Source organism: Mercenaria mercenaria, chromosome 5, assembly GCF_021730395.1.
Source record: "Mercenaria mercenaria strain notata chromosome 5, MADL_Memer_1, whole genome shotgun sequence".
NCBI lineage: Eukaryota > Metazoa > Mollusca > Bivalvia > Venerida > Veneridae > Mercenaria > Mercenaria mercenaria.
In genome coordinates, this window is record NC_069365.1 from 1256223 (window position 1) to 1272232 (window position 16010).

The 16010-nt window shown below is 37.4% G+C and overlaps 1 protein-coding gene across 1 annotated transcript in view; it reads right to left on the reverse strand.

The window, feature by feature from the left end:
- Window positions 1-16010, reverse strand: part of LOC123556295 (apoptosis-inducing factor 1, mitochondrial-like) — a 54726-nt gene that overhangs the window by 4313 nt on the left and 34403 nt on the right. The window contains exon 16 of the mRNA XM_053543150.1: window positions 13190-13313. Coding sequence (XP_053399125.1) covers window positions 13190-13313 — 124 coding nt within the window. The remainder of the gene's footprint in view (window positions 1-13189; window positions 13314-16010) is intronic.

Genomic DNA, 16010 nt, shown 5'->3' on the forward strand with positions numbered 1-16010 from the left:
ACCTAGTTTTTGACTGCAGTTGACCCAGTTTCAAATTTGACCTAGATATCATCAAGATGAACACTCAGACAAACTTTCATACAGATCCCATGAAAAGTATGGCCTCTAGAGAGGTCACAAGATTTTTTTATTATTTGACCTACTGACCTAGTTTTTTAAGGCACATGACCCAGTTTCAAACTTGACCTAGATATCATCAAGGTGAACATTCTGACCAATTTTCATGAAGATCCATTCAAGGGTATGGCCTCTAGAGAGGTCATAAGGTTTTTCTATTTCAAGGCCTACTGACCTAGTTTTTGATCGCAGTTGACCCAGTTTCAAACCTGACCTATATATCATCAAGGTAAACATTCAGACCAACTTTCATACAGATCTCATGAAAAGTATGGCCTCTAGAGAGGTCACAACGTTTTTTCATTATTTGACCTACCGACCTACTTTTTGATGGCACGTGACCCACTTTCAAATCTGACCTAGATATCATCAAGATGAAAATTCTGACCAATTTTTATGGAGATCCATTCAAAAGTATGACCTCTAGAGAGGTCACAAGATTTTTCTATTTTTAGACCTACTGACCTAGTTTTTGATCGCACATGACCCTGTTTCGAACCTGACCTAGATATCATCAAGATGAACATTCAGACCAACTTTCATACAGATCCCATGAAAAATATGGCCTCAAGAGAGGTCACAAGGTTTTTCTATTATTTGACCTACTGACCTAGTTTTTGAAGGCACGTGACCCACTTTCAAACTTGATCTAGATATCATCAAGATGAACACTCAGACCAACTTTCATACAGATCCCATGAAAAATATGGCCTCTAGAGAGGTCACAAGGTTTTTCTATTATTTGACCTACTGACCTAGTTTTCGAAGGCATGAGACCCACTTTCGAATTTGACCTAGATATCATCAAGGTAAACATTCTGACCAATTTTCATGAAGATCTCATGAAGTATATGGCCTCTAGAGAGGTCACAAGGTTTCTCTATTTTTTGACCTACTGACCAAGTTTTTGACCGCACGTGACCCAGTTTCGAACCTGACCTAGATATCATCAAGATGAACATTCAGACCAACTTTCATACAGATCCCATGAAAAATATGGCCTTTAGAGAGGTCACAAGGTTTTTCTATTATTTGACCTACTGACCTAGTTTTTGAAGGCACGTGACCCACTTTCAAACTTGATCTAGATATCATCAAGAAGAACACTCAGACCAACTTTCATACAGATCCCATGAAAAATATGGCCTCTAGAGAGGTCACAAGGTTTTTCTATTATTTGACCTACTGACCTAGTTTTTGAAGGCATGTGACCCACTTTTGAACTTGACCTAGATATCATCAAGGTAAAAATTCTGACCAATTTTCATGAAGATCTCATGAAATATATGGCCTCTAGAGAGGTCACAAGGTTTTTATATTTTTTGACCTACTGACCAAGTTTTTGACCGCACGTGACCCAGTTTCGAAATTGACCTAGATATCATCAAGATGAACATTCAGACCAACGTTCATACAGATCCCATGAAAAATATGGCCTTTAGAGAGGTCACAAGGTTTTTCTATTATTTGACCTACTGACCTAGTTTTTGAAGGCACGTGACCCAGTTTCGAACTTGACCTAGCTATTATCAAGGTGAACATTCTGACCAATTTTCATGAAGATCTTTGAAATATATGGCCTCTAGAGAGGTCACATGGTTTTTCTATTTTTAGACCTACTGACCTAGTTTTTGAAGGCACGTGACCCACTTTCGAATTTGATCTAGATATCATCAAGATGAACATTCAGACAAACTTTCATACAGATCCATGAAAAATATGGCTTTTAGGGAGGGTCAAAAGGGTTTTTTTATTATTTGACCTACTGGCCTAGGTTTTGATGGCACATGCCCCAGTTTCAAACTTGCCCTTTAGATATCATCAAGGTGAACATTGACCATTTTCATGAAGATCCATTCTAGGGTATGGCCTCTAGAGAGGTCAAAAGGGTTTTTTTCTATTTCAAGACTACGACCTAGTTTTTTATTGCATTTGGATCCAGTTTCAAACTTGACCTATATTCATCAAGGTAAACAATTCAGACCAACTTTCATACAGATCCATGAAAAATATGGCCTCAGAGAGGTCACAACATTTTTCATTATTTGACCTACTGACCTACTTTTTGAGGCACGTGACCCACTTTCAATTTTCTGCCCTAGATATTCATCAAGATAAAAATTTGACCAATTTTTATGGAGATCCATTAAAAAGTATGGCCTCTAGAGAGGTCACAGGTTTTTCTATTTTTAGACCTAATGCCCTTGTTTTTGATCGCACATGACCCTTTTTCGAAACGGACCTAGATATCATCAAGATGAAACTTTCAGACCAATTTTCATACAGATCCAATGAAAATATGGCCTTTAGAGGGTCAAAAGGGTTTTTTTCATTATTTGACCTTTCTGCCCTAGTTTTGAAGGCCGTGACCCACTTTCGAACTTGATTAGATATCTTCAAGTATGAACACTCAGACAAAGTTCATGCAGATCCCTGAAAAATATGGCCCTCTAGGAGGGTCACACGGTTTTTCTATTATTTGACCTAGGGACCTAGTTTTTGAAGGCATGGGGACCCACTTTCGAACTTGACCTAGTTCATCAAGGTAAACATTCTGACCAATTTTTCATGAAGATCTCGTGAAATTTGGCCTCTAGAGAGGTCACAAGGTTTCTCTATTTTTTGACTACTGCCCAAAGTTTTTGACCGCAGGTGACCCAGTTTCGAACTGACCTAGATATTTCACGATGAACATTCAGACCAACTTTCATAAGATCCCATGAAAAATATGGCCTTTAGAGAGGTCACAAGGTTTTTCTATTATTTGACCTACTGACCTAGTTTTTGAAGGCACGTGACCCACTTTCGAATTTGATCTAGATATCATCAAGATGAACACTCAGACCAACTTTCATACAGATCCCATGAAAAATATGGCCTCTAGAGAGGTCACAAGGTTTTTCTATTATTTGACCCACTGACCTAGTTTTTAAAGGCATGTGACCCACTTTCGAACTTGACCTAGATATCATCAAGGTAAACATTCTGACCGATTTTCATGAAGATCTCATGAAATATATGGCCTCTAGAGAGGTCACAAGGTTTTTCTATTTTTTGACCTACGGGACCAAGTTTTTGATGGCAGGGGGACCCGATTTCGAACTTGCCCTAATTCTTTCAAGATGAAAACCCAACCTTTCTAAGTCATGAAAAATTTTGGCCTCTAGGGGGCAAAAGGTTTTCTTTATTTGACCTATGACAATTTTTTTGAAGGACGTGACCCGTTCGAACGACTTGATTCATAAGGGAAGTTTGCCCAAATTTTTCATGAAGATTTGTGAATTTTTTGGGCCCCTTTTAGGAGGTCACGTGGTTTTTTCTTTTTTTAGCCCTACTGACCAGTTTTTGAAGGCACGTGACCCAGTTTCGAACTTGTCTAGAATCATCAAGATGAACATTCAGCCAACTTTATACGCCCCCATAAAAAATTGGTTTTTAGGGGGTAAAGGGTTTTTTTTCATTATTTGCCTTTTGCCCTATTTTTTTGGGGGCACGTAAACCCAGTTTCAAAACTTGACCTGAAAATTTCAAGTAAACGTTCTGCCCAATTTTTATGAAAACTTGTGAATATAGGCCTCTAGAGGGTCACAATTTTTTTCTATTTTAACCAAACGCCCTAGTTTTTGGGGCCGGCCCCAGTTTTGAACTTAAAATAGATATCATAAGGTAAACATTTGCCCAATTTTGAAGGTCTTGTGAAATTAGGGCTTAGAGGGGTCAAAGGTTTTTCTGGTTTTAGCCCATGACCTGTTTTTTTCGGCCCCCGTGCCCCAGTTTCAAAACTTGCCCTAGATACATCAAGATGAACATTCAGCCCAATTTTATACAGTCCCTGAAAAATAGGCCTTTAGGGAGTCCAAGGTTTTTTATTATTTGCCTAGACCTATTTTTTTGACGGCACATGCCCCATTTTCGATTTGTCTGTTTCATAAGATGAAATTCAGCCCCAACTTTATCAGACCCCATGAAAAAATAGGGCCCTTTTAAGAGGTCACAGGTTTTTTTTTTTTTTGCCTATGACCTTTTTTTTTGAGGCACATGCCCCTTCGAACTTGATTGTAATAAAGGGTTTGAACTTTCGACAATTTTATGGGATTTTGAAATATAGGGCCCTTAGGAGGTACGGTTTTTCTTTTTTTTTGATACGACTAGTTTTTGAGGCCCGTGACCCAGTTCGAATTGACCTAGAATAATAAGATGAACATTCAGACCAATTTTATACAGATCCAGGAAAAAAAATGGTTTTTGGGAGGTCACAAAGTTTTTTTTTTATTTGACCTATGATATTTTTTGAGGGCATGGACCAGTTTCGAATCTGCCCTAGTATATCAAGTTGAAGTTTGACCAATTTCTGAAGTCTTGGAAATAGGGCCCTTAGAGAGGCACAAGGTTTTTTATTTTTGACTACTGCCCTTTTTTTTGACGGCAGGACCCATTTTCGAATTTGCCTGATTCTCAAGGTAAAACATTCGACCAATTTTCATGAAGGGCTTGTGTAATTATGGCCTCTAGGGGTCACAAGGTTTTTCTTTTTTAGCCCTAGCCTAGTTTTAAGGGGACGTGCCCCAGTTCGAATTGACCTAGATATCATAAAGGTGAAATTTGCCCAATTTTCAAAAAAGACCCCATAAAAAAATGTGACCTCTAGATGGTGACAAGCAAAAGTTTCGGATGAGACGAGCATGGACGGAGGGGAGGCACGGAGCTGCACGATCACAAAAGTCCCCTTTGTATTTTGTGAAGGTGAGCTAACAAAAATTATAAAATGGATTCTTTTATTTTAACCTTATTTTTGGCTATGGCTCTAAAACAAAAAATCCAATATTTGGCTATTTCAAGAGCCCTAAAAATTGTAAAAAATGCTAAAATCCCCAAGAAAAAATGCCAAAGGTGCAAGGTAACATTATGATAAAGATCAAACAAGGTTTTTAGAAATTTTCATTTTTTTTGGGGAGGCACATAATTAGGTGAAATGTGCATTTTTTTTCCTATTAGGGGCCATAAAATTGGAAATAAGGGGCGGGACCAGATGAAAAAGGTGAAGTTATCTGAAAAGATTCAGCAAAGGTTTTATCAAAATTTTTAAACAAATAATTTTTGGGGGTTTTTCACAAGGTGAAAATGTGATTTTTGACTATTCAGGGGGCCTAAAAACTAGAAATGGGGGGGGATAGTGAAAAAATAGTTGGGGCAAGTTTATATCATGATTAAGTTCATGAAGGTTTCAGAATCTAATCAAATTTCTTTTTAGCTGGGTGTCACAAGGGGAAAATGTGCATTTTTGTATTTTGGGGCCATAAATTAAAAATGGGGGCGGAGCCAGAAGAAAAACAGAAGGTGCACAAGGTAATACCATGATAAAGACTCACGCAACGTTTCATCAATTTATATCAAATACTTTTTGAGCTAGGCGTGTCACAAGGTGAAAATGTGCATTTTTGACTATTTCAGGGGCCATAACTCTAGAAATAGGGGGCAGAGCCAGATAAAAAATAGAAGGTGTGCAAGTTCATATCATGATTAAGACTCATGCAAGCTGTCATGAATCTATATCAAATACTTTTTGAGCTAGGCGTGTCACAAGGTGAAAATGCGCATTTTTGACTATTTCAGGGGCCATAACTCTAAATTTAGGGGGCGGAGCCAGACGAAAAATAGAAGGTGCGCAAGTTCACATCATGATAAAGACTCATGCAAGGTTTCATTAATTTATATCAAATACTTTTTGAGTTAGGCGTGTCACGAACTTCGGACGGGCGGATGGACGCACAGATGGTCGGACGGACGGAATGACTGACGGACCACAGACGCAGAGTGATTTGAAAAGCCCACCATCATGATGATGGTGGGCTTTTAAAATCATGAGCACTGCAATGCAGAGCAATATACATAAAGCAGTCATATTTGACTTTTGACCCTTAAGTGTGACCTTGACTTTGAAGTGAGTCATCCGAAACATGCACTCTGCAAATCATCTTGGTGTGGTGAACATTTGTGCCAAGTTTCTTTGAACTCCTTCAAGCAGTTCAAGACAGAGCTCCAGATAAGATGCGTATTTGCGTAAATACGTTTTAAAATTTACGAAAAACGCATTAAAAATTAATCCTAAGCGTACCGTTACGCATTGAAAAAACAGGATATTTATTTTACTGGGATTAATGCGTATTCAATTTTATCGTAAATCAAGCACACCCATAACGATTTAAAAAAAACAAAAAAAATGGATCTCGTGCCAAGCAAGGACGGTACGAAAGAAATATTTGCTTCTTCTTCGTCAGTATATTGAATTATTGAAAAAGATGAATCAAAAACGCTTTAGGATTGCTAAATCCGAATTTATGATGTATTTTTTAAAAGTGTTAAAAAAGCGAAAAAAAGGCGAGGCATCATGGGATGTGTCTAAAAAAAACCTGCCCGGCTGGAAATTAAAGTATCAGGGCTTTTGAAAACCCGTATGGTGACGAAGTGAATTAAGTGTAGTGTTTGCAAAAAAAAAAAAGTTAGATCTTCTGGGGAATAAAGGGTTTTGACAGTATCAGAAAAATACTTTGATAGACATGACGCCCCACTAAAACAAAAATGCCGAACACAAAAATTAAAAAAAAGGACGAAAAAAAAATGAGGTTTTGAACTATGTTTTTGATTTAGGAATCCATAATAAAGAAGCTTATATTTTTTAGAACAGTTTTTATGCTGCATCAGGGGAATTGCCAACTGAAAAAAGGGGAAATTTTTTGTTGGTTACAAAGGTTGAAGGGGGCTTCCATCAATATCAAAACCCTTAGTTGGGATACACCTCAGAAATTCAGAATATTAAAATTTAAATCCTTCCAATTATCTTGTTTATTCTGGCAAAATTCCCCAATTTAATTGTTTGTACGTAAGTTGAAACCAGTCCATAGCGCTAAGTCGTTGCTAGGGATGTATCGCGGATTTCTTTAAGACGATTTTTTAAAAAAAAAAGTCCATGTTTGCCGTGCTTCCGATTTGCCATTCCTGGGCCTTTTTTAAAGAAAACCGCCCCCGCACCCCTTTTTCAGCAAAAATTTAAATCTATTTCGTTTGTTTTTGAACATAGATTTTCAGTCAAAATTATAATGGGAAAAATTTTTAAAAGGTAGTTCCCTGTTTTATGCTATTTTTCCCTATTTTTGAAAACATTTTTGTTACTTTTTGCTGCCGGTTTTTTCCTTTTCTTTCAGAAGGCTTTCTTTTTATGGCATAGATTTTAAGGGCACATGAGTAAGAAACTTTTTAACCGACAGAAAGGCCCAAAAAATGCTTTTATAAATTCAACCCACAGTAACATTCAGAAGCCCTTTATAATTCAGTCTTATTGGGAAGGTCACAGGATATGATGGAAAGTAAATATATCGTGACAGTGGGGTTTTGTGTATTCTGTCTAGTTCAAAGAATCTGTTTTTATGGACCGTTAAAATTCATCGTGTTATCTTTTTTTATTTTTAAACGTGCTTTTTTAAAAAACTTGACTCTTTAAGAATTTTTCCCTTTTATGATTATGTTTACTTTACCATTTGTAATCAGATGTACAGGGTGACATTTTAAAAAGTGTAAAGTGGTTCGAAAGGAGAAAATATTTTTCCTGTTTGCCTTTTTTGAAAATGCTTAGTTGTTATTTTAGCCGGTACAGACAAAATTTTTTAAACTCTAAATTTTTTTTTTTTTTACTTTTTCTTTTTTTATTTTTTTTCTCTCTTTAACTTTCTTTTGTCTTTCTGGCAAAAATTTTTACATCGGGGGTGCGACGGGCATGCCATATGATTTTTAACTGTAATAAAAATCTTTTTGCATCTCATGGGTCCTGACCCTGCGCAATTCCGGGGTTGGTGACCTCATGGGTTTAAAAATTTAAATTTTTCTGGTTCATTTTTCGAGCATTAAAAAGGGGCCAGAGAGCAAAAAGGGCTGGCGTTCAATTTGCTTAACCATTAATGGGTTACATTTGTTGTTATTGGTTTATGTTGCCCAATGGTACCGGGTTCGATAGGGTACATGGAAGACCGGGTTTATTTTTGGTACCAAGGGCCGGTAGTTTGGTACAGGAAGTCCCGGTTCGTGTATGGTCCCAAGGGGGTCCCCGGGTTCGTATTGGTAAGGAAGTACCGGTTCTTTGGGTAAAAGGGGTCCGGGTTTGTTAGGTCTGGAAAAGTCCCTTGGCGGGGAAGTAGGTTTTTTTGGTACCGGGGGCGGGTTTACCGGGAAAAACCGCCGAGGGGTCGGGGGGGATGGAGGGAAATTGTTTTAAAATATTTTTGGCCCCAACGGGTAAATAAAAACACCTTCCCCCTTTTAATTTTTTCAACTTCATCCCAAACTTTAAACAAACCACAAAACCCTTTTCAACCCATTTCCCCAAAACCAAAAAAAAACTTTGTTTAAAAAGGGAAGGTTTTTATTTTTTTTTAACCCCAAAACTTGGTTTATATGGTACGTCCCGGGAAATTTGATCCAGAATAAATTTGATATTATAAAAAGGGGATTTGTTTTGAACAACGGGAATAGATTTCATGCTATTTGATGCGAAAGCATGTTTTGACTGGCAAAAGCATCCCCCAAAATTTGTGAAGGGTATGAAACAAGGTGAGCCAGTAACGAATTTCAGGGAACTTTGGGTCTGGAGATGGAAAAAACACGTTGTAGCAGCTCTTAAAAACTACCTGAATGAGCTCCAAATTGAGCTCAAAAATGGTTTCATTAGCAATGATGGGCTGCAACAATGTGGGTAAAAAGGGGTTTAGGAGTCAGTTAAAGTCCAAATTCCCCTTTCTTAACAAACTCCTGTTTTGCTCACCGTTTCAATTTGCAGTGTCTGACTCGACGAAGGACAAAGTATTTAAAAAATTTAGGGATAATTTTTAATTCATTTTATATTTTATGAGTGCATCCAGAAATCGAAAAAAAAAAAAGTTGAAAAGATGCAAAGACCTGCTTGAAGACAACTGCTGCCCATCAAAAAACCCACAAGAATTCGATGGCGGTAAAAAAATGCGTTGCGCGTGTTGATAGTTTTAAACTTGTATGTGCAAATCTTTCAAGATTTGGGGAGTCTGAAAAAAACACAACCCAATTTGGGTTTTTTTAAAAAACTTTTACCGACTAAAACCCCTCCCTTTAGCTTTTTTGGGGATATTCAACAGGGGTTGGCTGTCCCAACTTGCAGCCACAAAAACAAAGTATTGTTTTAAAGGGAATTGAACCTGATAATGGAAATTTGGGAAATGGGAAAATTTCAAGTCAAATGAGGGGCCTGCCTGGGAAGATGAAACAGCTTTCCATTTTAAATGATATGAGGAAAAAAATATACAAAAAATTTAAAAAGGGGAAAAAAATTGTTACGGTACAAAGACAGTACTGAAAATGAGCTTCAACGCTGCGAAAACTTGTGCTTTTTTTAAAAAAAAATATAAAACAGGGTTTGAAAAGAAGATAGTACAATATTGAATTATTTAGCGGGAACCATCCCTTGTAAATAGTTCGGACCAAATGAAAGGAAGATGCTGGGAAGCCCTAAAGTTCTATGGTGAGAAAAGCAGTTACTGTTATTCTGGAAATTTTGAGGTGGATTACAGGAAAAAAATAGAATGTTTACAAGTTTGGATAGGGGCAAAATTGTGCAAAAGTGGCCAAAATTAAAAAAAAATGTTAAAGGAGCTACAAAAGGATTTTTCAGTAAAGGTTGTCAAAGGGTTATACAGATACATTCTGACAAGGGACTGTGGAGTTTTCAAACTGTGTGGTAGGTTTTTTATAGCTATTTCAATGTTGAGTGTGGGGGGCTTTAGCACTCAAAATCGCTTAAAAAACAAATTCAGAGCCTCTCTGAAAGATGAACCCCTTTACAAACTTATTTCAACCAAATGACCAAATTCCTTTCATTCAAGGGGGCCTAGACGTGCATAAAACCTGTGGGAACAAAGAAAAAAAAAGGAAGAGTAGGGTTCGCCCGGGGTACAAACCCCGAGACAAAAAGGCAAAAATTCCTTTCTTTAATGTAGTAAAAACGACTAAAAATTTGTGACAAACATTGTTGTTTTAAAATTTTTTTTTTAAAGTTATTTAAAAGTTCATACTACAAAGGATGTCATTTTTTAACAAAATTATTGGCAATGCACAGGGGTGTATGTATATGTTAACTGTAAAAAAAACATTTTTTTGCCCAAGGGACAGAAAATACAGTGCTTTGTACATTAAAAATGCAAGGAAAAAAGGGTATGTACCCAAAAGTTTTTTGATTTTTATAATTTTTGAATGATAAACATAGTTATTTTCCCTTTGAATGATTTTGAAAACTGAAAAAAACCCTTTGAAATTTTAAAATACCCCTTTTAAAAAAAAAAATCAAGGAGTAAAATTTCCCTTTGAAAAAAGGAGGGGCCATAGTCCGAATCGTTCCCTTCCAAGATCCAGTTTTTTAGTATGACATCGTTTTTTTAAAGTTTTCATATACCCCAGTTTTTGAGCTCATGTGACCCGTTTTGAATTGACCTAGATATTATCAAGATAAAAAATTTTGACCCAAATTTTTTTAGGGCTCTAAAGGGTCACGGTTTTTTATTTTTTGACCCATGGATTTTTCAAGGTACGTGACCCCGTTTTGAAATTTAACTAATTTCTCAAGATGAACATTTTTCACTAATTTTCAAAATCCATGAAAAAATGGCCTCTAAAAGGGCCAAGGTTTTTCTTTTTTTTTCCTACTGGCCCATTTTTGACCGCATGGACCCAGTATCGAAAATGACCTAGATACATCAGTTGAACATTCAGATCAATTTTCATGAAGATCCCTTTAAATAGGTCTCTAGAGGGCAAAAATTTTTTAATTTTAGACTATGACCTAGTTTTTGACCCCATTGCCCCGTTTCAACCCACCTAGATACATCAAGATGAACATTTCAGACCAAAAATTTTTATACAAATCCCCTGGAAAGTAGGCCTCTAGAGGGTACAAGATTTTTTTATTTTTTGACCCCACTGCCCCGTTTTTGATGGGATGTGACCCCCGTTTCAAAACTGACCTAATATCTCAAGGGGAACATTCTACCCTTTTCATGAAGATCCGTTCAAGGGTATGGCCTCTAGAGAGATCACAAGGTTTTTCTATTTCAAGACCTACTGACCTAGTTTTTGATTGCAGTTGACCCAGTTTCAAACTTGACCTATATATCATCAAGATAAACATTCAGATCAACTTTCATACAGATCCCATGAAAAATATCGCCTCTAGAAAGGTCACAACGTTTTTTCATTATTTGACCTACTAACCTACTTTTTGACCGCACGTGACCCACTTTCGAACTTGACCTAGATATCATCAAGATGAACATTCTTACCAATTTTTATGGAGATCCATTCATAAGTATGGCCCCTAGAGGGGTCACAAGGTTTTTCTATTTTTAGACCTACTGACCTAGTTTTTGACTGCACATGACCCTGTTTCAAACTTGACCTAGATATCATCAAGATGGACATTCAGACCAACTTTATACAGATCCCATGAAAAATATGGCCTTTAGAGAGGTCACAAGGTTTTTCTATTATTTGACCTACTGGCCTAGTTTTTAATGGCACGTGACCCACTTTCAAACTTGACCTAGATACCATCAAGATGAACATTCAGACCAAATTTCATACAGATCCCACGAAAAATATGGCCTCTAGAGAGGTCACAAAGTTTTTCTATTATTTGACCTACTGACCTAGTTTTTGAAGGCACGTCACCCATTTTCGAACTTGACCTAGATATCATCAAGGTGAACATTCTGACCAATTTTCATGAAGATCTCATGAAATATATGGCCTCTAGAGAGGTCACAAGGTTTTTCTATTTTTAGACCTACTGACCTAGTTTCTGATGGCATGTGACCCAGTTTCGAACTTGACCTAGATATTATCAAGATGAATGTTCTGACTAATTTTCATGAAGATCTTATGAAATATATGGCCTCTAGAGAGGTCACAAGGTTTTTCTATTTTTAGACCTACTGACCTAGTTTTTAACGGCACGTGACCCAGTTTCGAACTTGACCTAGATATCATCAAGGTGACAATTCTGACCAATTTTCATGAAGATCTCCTGAAATAAATGGCCTCTAGAGAGGTCACAAGGTTTTTCTATTTTTAGACCTACTGACCTAGTTTTTGATGGCATGTGACCCAGTTTCGAACTTGACCTAGATATCATCAAGCTGAACATTCTGACCAACTTTCATAAAGATCCCATGAAAAATGTGACCTCTAGAGTGGTCACAAGCAAAAGTTTACGGACGGACGGACGGACGGACGCACGCACGGACACACGATGGACGACAGACACCGCGCGATCACAAAAGCTCACCTTGTCACTTTGTGACAGGTTAGCTAAAAAATTAGGGGGTACACTACCCTTTAACCTAAAATCTTATCTGGAGCTCTGTCAAGAGTTACAGAACGGACACAAAACTAACTGATATGAACTTTAACCCCTATGTGTGACCTTGACCTTGAAGCAAGACATCCAAAACATGTGCTGTGCACGTTGTCTCCATGTGGTGAACATTAGAGTCAAGTTTCTTTGAAACCTTTCAAGGGGTTCAAGAGTTACAGAGCGGACACCAAATTGCTAATGGACAGACAGACAGACGGATGGATGGACACCGAGGGTATAACATAATACGTCCTTTCAGGCGTATAATTATACACATTTTCTATAAAAGTCTGTTGTTTTTTGATTTAGGCCTGTTTTTCACTGGTCAGTTATCCTGGATTCTGTATTAACCTGTCTGTTGCAAATAACTACTAACATCTCCATATGAATCAGTGCTGGAGAAGTAATGATTTCAATAATCACTGAAAAGAAATTACATGCCTCAGATCAAACTACAGACCCTGCAATACGTAGGTCATGTCCTCCCACTGAGCAAAAGAAAATTTTAATCAAAATATCTGTTTTAGTTCAAGGTCTGCTGATTTCTAACCCATTTGCACTGTATGAAAGGGATAAGTTGCTAGTTCTATGATTTTCAAACAAAGGCAACTAAGTTACCCTTTAGATCATATAGAAATACTGGCATACTTTGTGTTTTTTCTACAGGTTTAGCAGTTGGCTGAGACTTCTTGGACCCAGTGGATTTTGATTTGTCTGTATCTACATTTTGTTTTGACTGACTTTTAGCATTGTCTTCTTTTTCAATGGAATCCTGTAATGGAAAAAGCCATTAGTTATACTTTAAAGTTCCATAAGACTTTGAATTGTATGTTAAACAAGAGGACAATGATGGTCCTGAATCGCTCACCTCTTCCCACATGACCCAGTTTTGAGTATGACGTCATATTTTCTATTATTTGACATAGTGACCTAGCTTTTGAGCTCATGTTACCCAGTTTTGAACTTGACCTAGACATTATAAAGATAAAAATTCTGAGCAATTTTCATGAAGATCCATTGAAAAATATAGCCTCTAGAGAGGTCACATGGTTTTTCTATTTTTATACCTACTGGCCTTTGTTTTTTACCGCACGTGACCCAGTTTCGAAATTGACCTAGATATCATCAAGGTGAACATTCAGATCAATTTTCATGAAGATCCATTGAAAAATATGGCCTCTAGTGAGGTCAAAAGATTTTTCTAATTTTAGACCTACTGACCTAGTTTTTGACCGCAGTTGACCCAGTTTCAAACTTGGCCTAGATATCATCAAGATGAACACTCAGACCAACTTTAATACAGATCCCATGAAAAGTATGGCCTCTAGAGAGGTCACAAGGTTTTTTTATTATTTGACCTACTGACCTAGTTTTTTAAGGCACGTGATCCAGTTTCAAACTTGACCTAGATATCATCAAGGTGAACATTCTGACCAATTTTCATGAAGATCCATCCAAGGGTATGGCCTCTAGAGAGGTCACAAGGTTTTTCTATCTCAAGACCTACTGACCTAGTTTTTGATTGCAGTTGACCCAGTTTCGAACTTGACCTATATATCATCAAGATAAACATTCAGATCAACTTTCATACAGATCCCATGAAAAGTATGGCCTCTAGAAAGGTCACAAGGTTTTTCTATTATTTGACCTACTGACCTACTTTTTTGATGGCACGTGACCCATTTTCGAACTTGACCTAGATATCATCAAGGTGAACATACTGATCAATATTCATGAAGATCTCATGAAATATATGGCCTCTAGAGAGGTCACAAGGTTTTTCTATTTTTAGACCTACTGACCTAGTTTTGGACCGCATGTGACCCATTTTCGAACCTGACCTAGATATCATCAAGATGAGCATTCAGACCAACTTTCATACAGATCCCACGAAAAATATGGCCTCTAGAGAGGTCACAAGGTTTTTCTATTATTTGACCTACTGACCTAGTTTTTGAAGGCACGTGATCCGGTTTCGAACTTGACCTAGATATCATCAAGGTGAACATTCTGACCAATCTTCATGAGGATCTCATGAAATATATGGCCTCTAGAGAGGTCACAAGGTTTTTCTATTTTTAGACCTACTGACCTAGTTTTGGACCGCATGTGACCCAGTTTCGAACTTGATCTAGATATCATCAAGATGAACATTCAGACCAACTTTCATACAGATCCCATGAAAAATATGGCCTCTAGAGAGGTCACAAGGTTTTTCTATCATTTGACCTACTGACCTAGTTTTTGAAGGCACGTGACCCACTTTCGAACTTGACCTAGATATCATCAAGGTGAACATTCTGACCAATTTTCATGAAGATCTCATGAAAAATTTGGCCTCTAGAGAGGTCACAAGGTTTTTCTATTTTTAGACCTACTGACCTTGTTTTTGATGGCACGTGAACCATTTTCGAACTTGACCTAGATATCATCAAGGTGAACATTCTGACCAATTTTCATGAAGATCTCATGAAAAATTTGGCCTCTAGAGAGGTCACAAGGTTTTTCTATTTTTAGACCTACTGACCTAGTTTTTGATGGCACGTGAACCATTTTCGAACTTGACCTAGATATCATCAAGGTGAACATTCTGACCAATTTTCATGAAGATCTTGTGAAATATATGGCCTCTAGAGAGGTCAAAAGGTTTTTCTATTTTTAGACCTACTGACCTAGTTTTTGAAGGCACGTGACCCAGTTTCGAATCTGACCTAGATATCATCAAGGTGAACATTCTGACCAATTTTCATGAAGATCTTGTGAAATATATGGCCTCTAGAGAGGTCACAAAGTTTTTCTATTTTTAGATCTACTGACCTAGTTTTTGAAGGCACGTGACCCAGTTTCGAACTTGATCTAGATATCATCAAGGTGAACATTCTGACCAATTTTCATAAAGATCTTTGAAATATATGGCCTCTAGAGAGATCACAAAGTTTTTTTATTTTTAGACCTACTGACCTAGTTTTTATCGGCACATGACCCAGTTTCGAACTTGACCTAGATATCATCAAGGGTAACAATCTGACCAACTTTCATAAAGATCCCATGAAAAATGTGACCTCTAGAGTGGTCACAAGCAAAAGTTTACGGACTGACGCACGCACGCATGCACGCACGCACGACGGACGGACGACGGACACCGCGCGATCACAAAAGCTCACCTTGTCACTTTGTGACAGGTGAGCTAAAAAACGGCTGAAAGCTGTCCAAATATGTGTTATACATAATTACATGGTTTGACAATTGCTTCTTCAAATACTGCCCAAGAACTGTTACAGTCACAGCAAAAAAAGGGAGGTAAAAAACCCCAGTAGATTCAACAAGAGCTCATAGAACATGAAATGCCCCATTCATACATTCAGTAACTGCACAAGAAACAATAATTATTTGCTCACTGTAAACAAAAGATTTACTGTTCTGGTTCAATGTGACCGTGACCTTTAATCTTTTGACCTAAAAATCAACA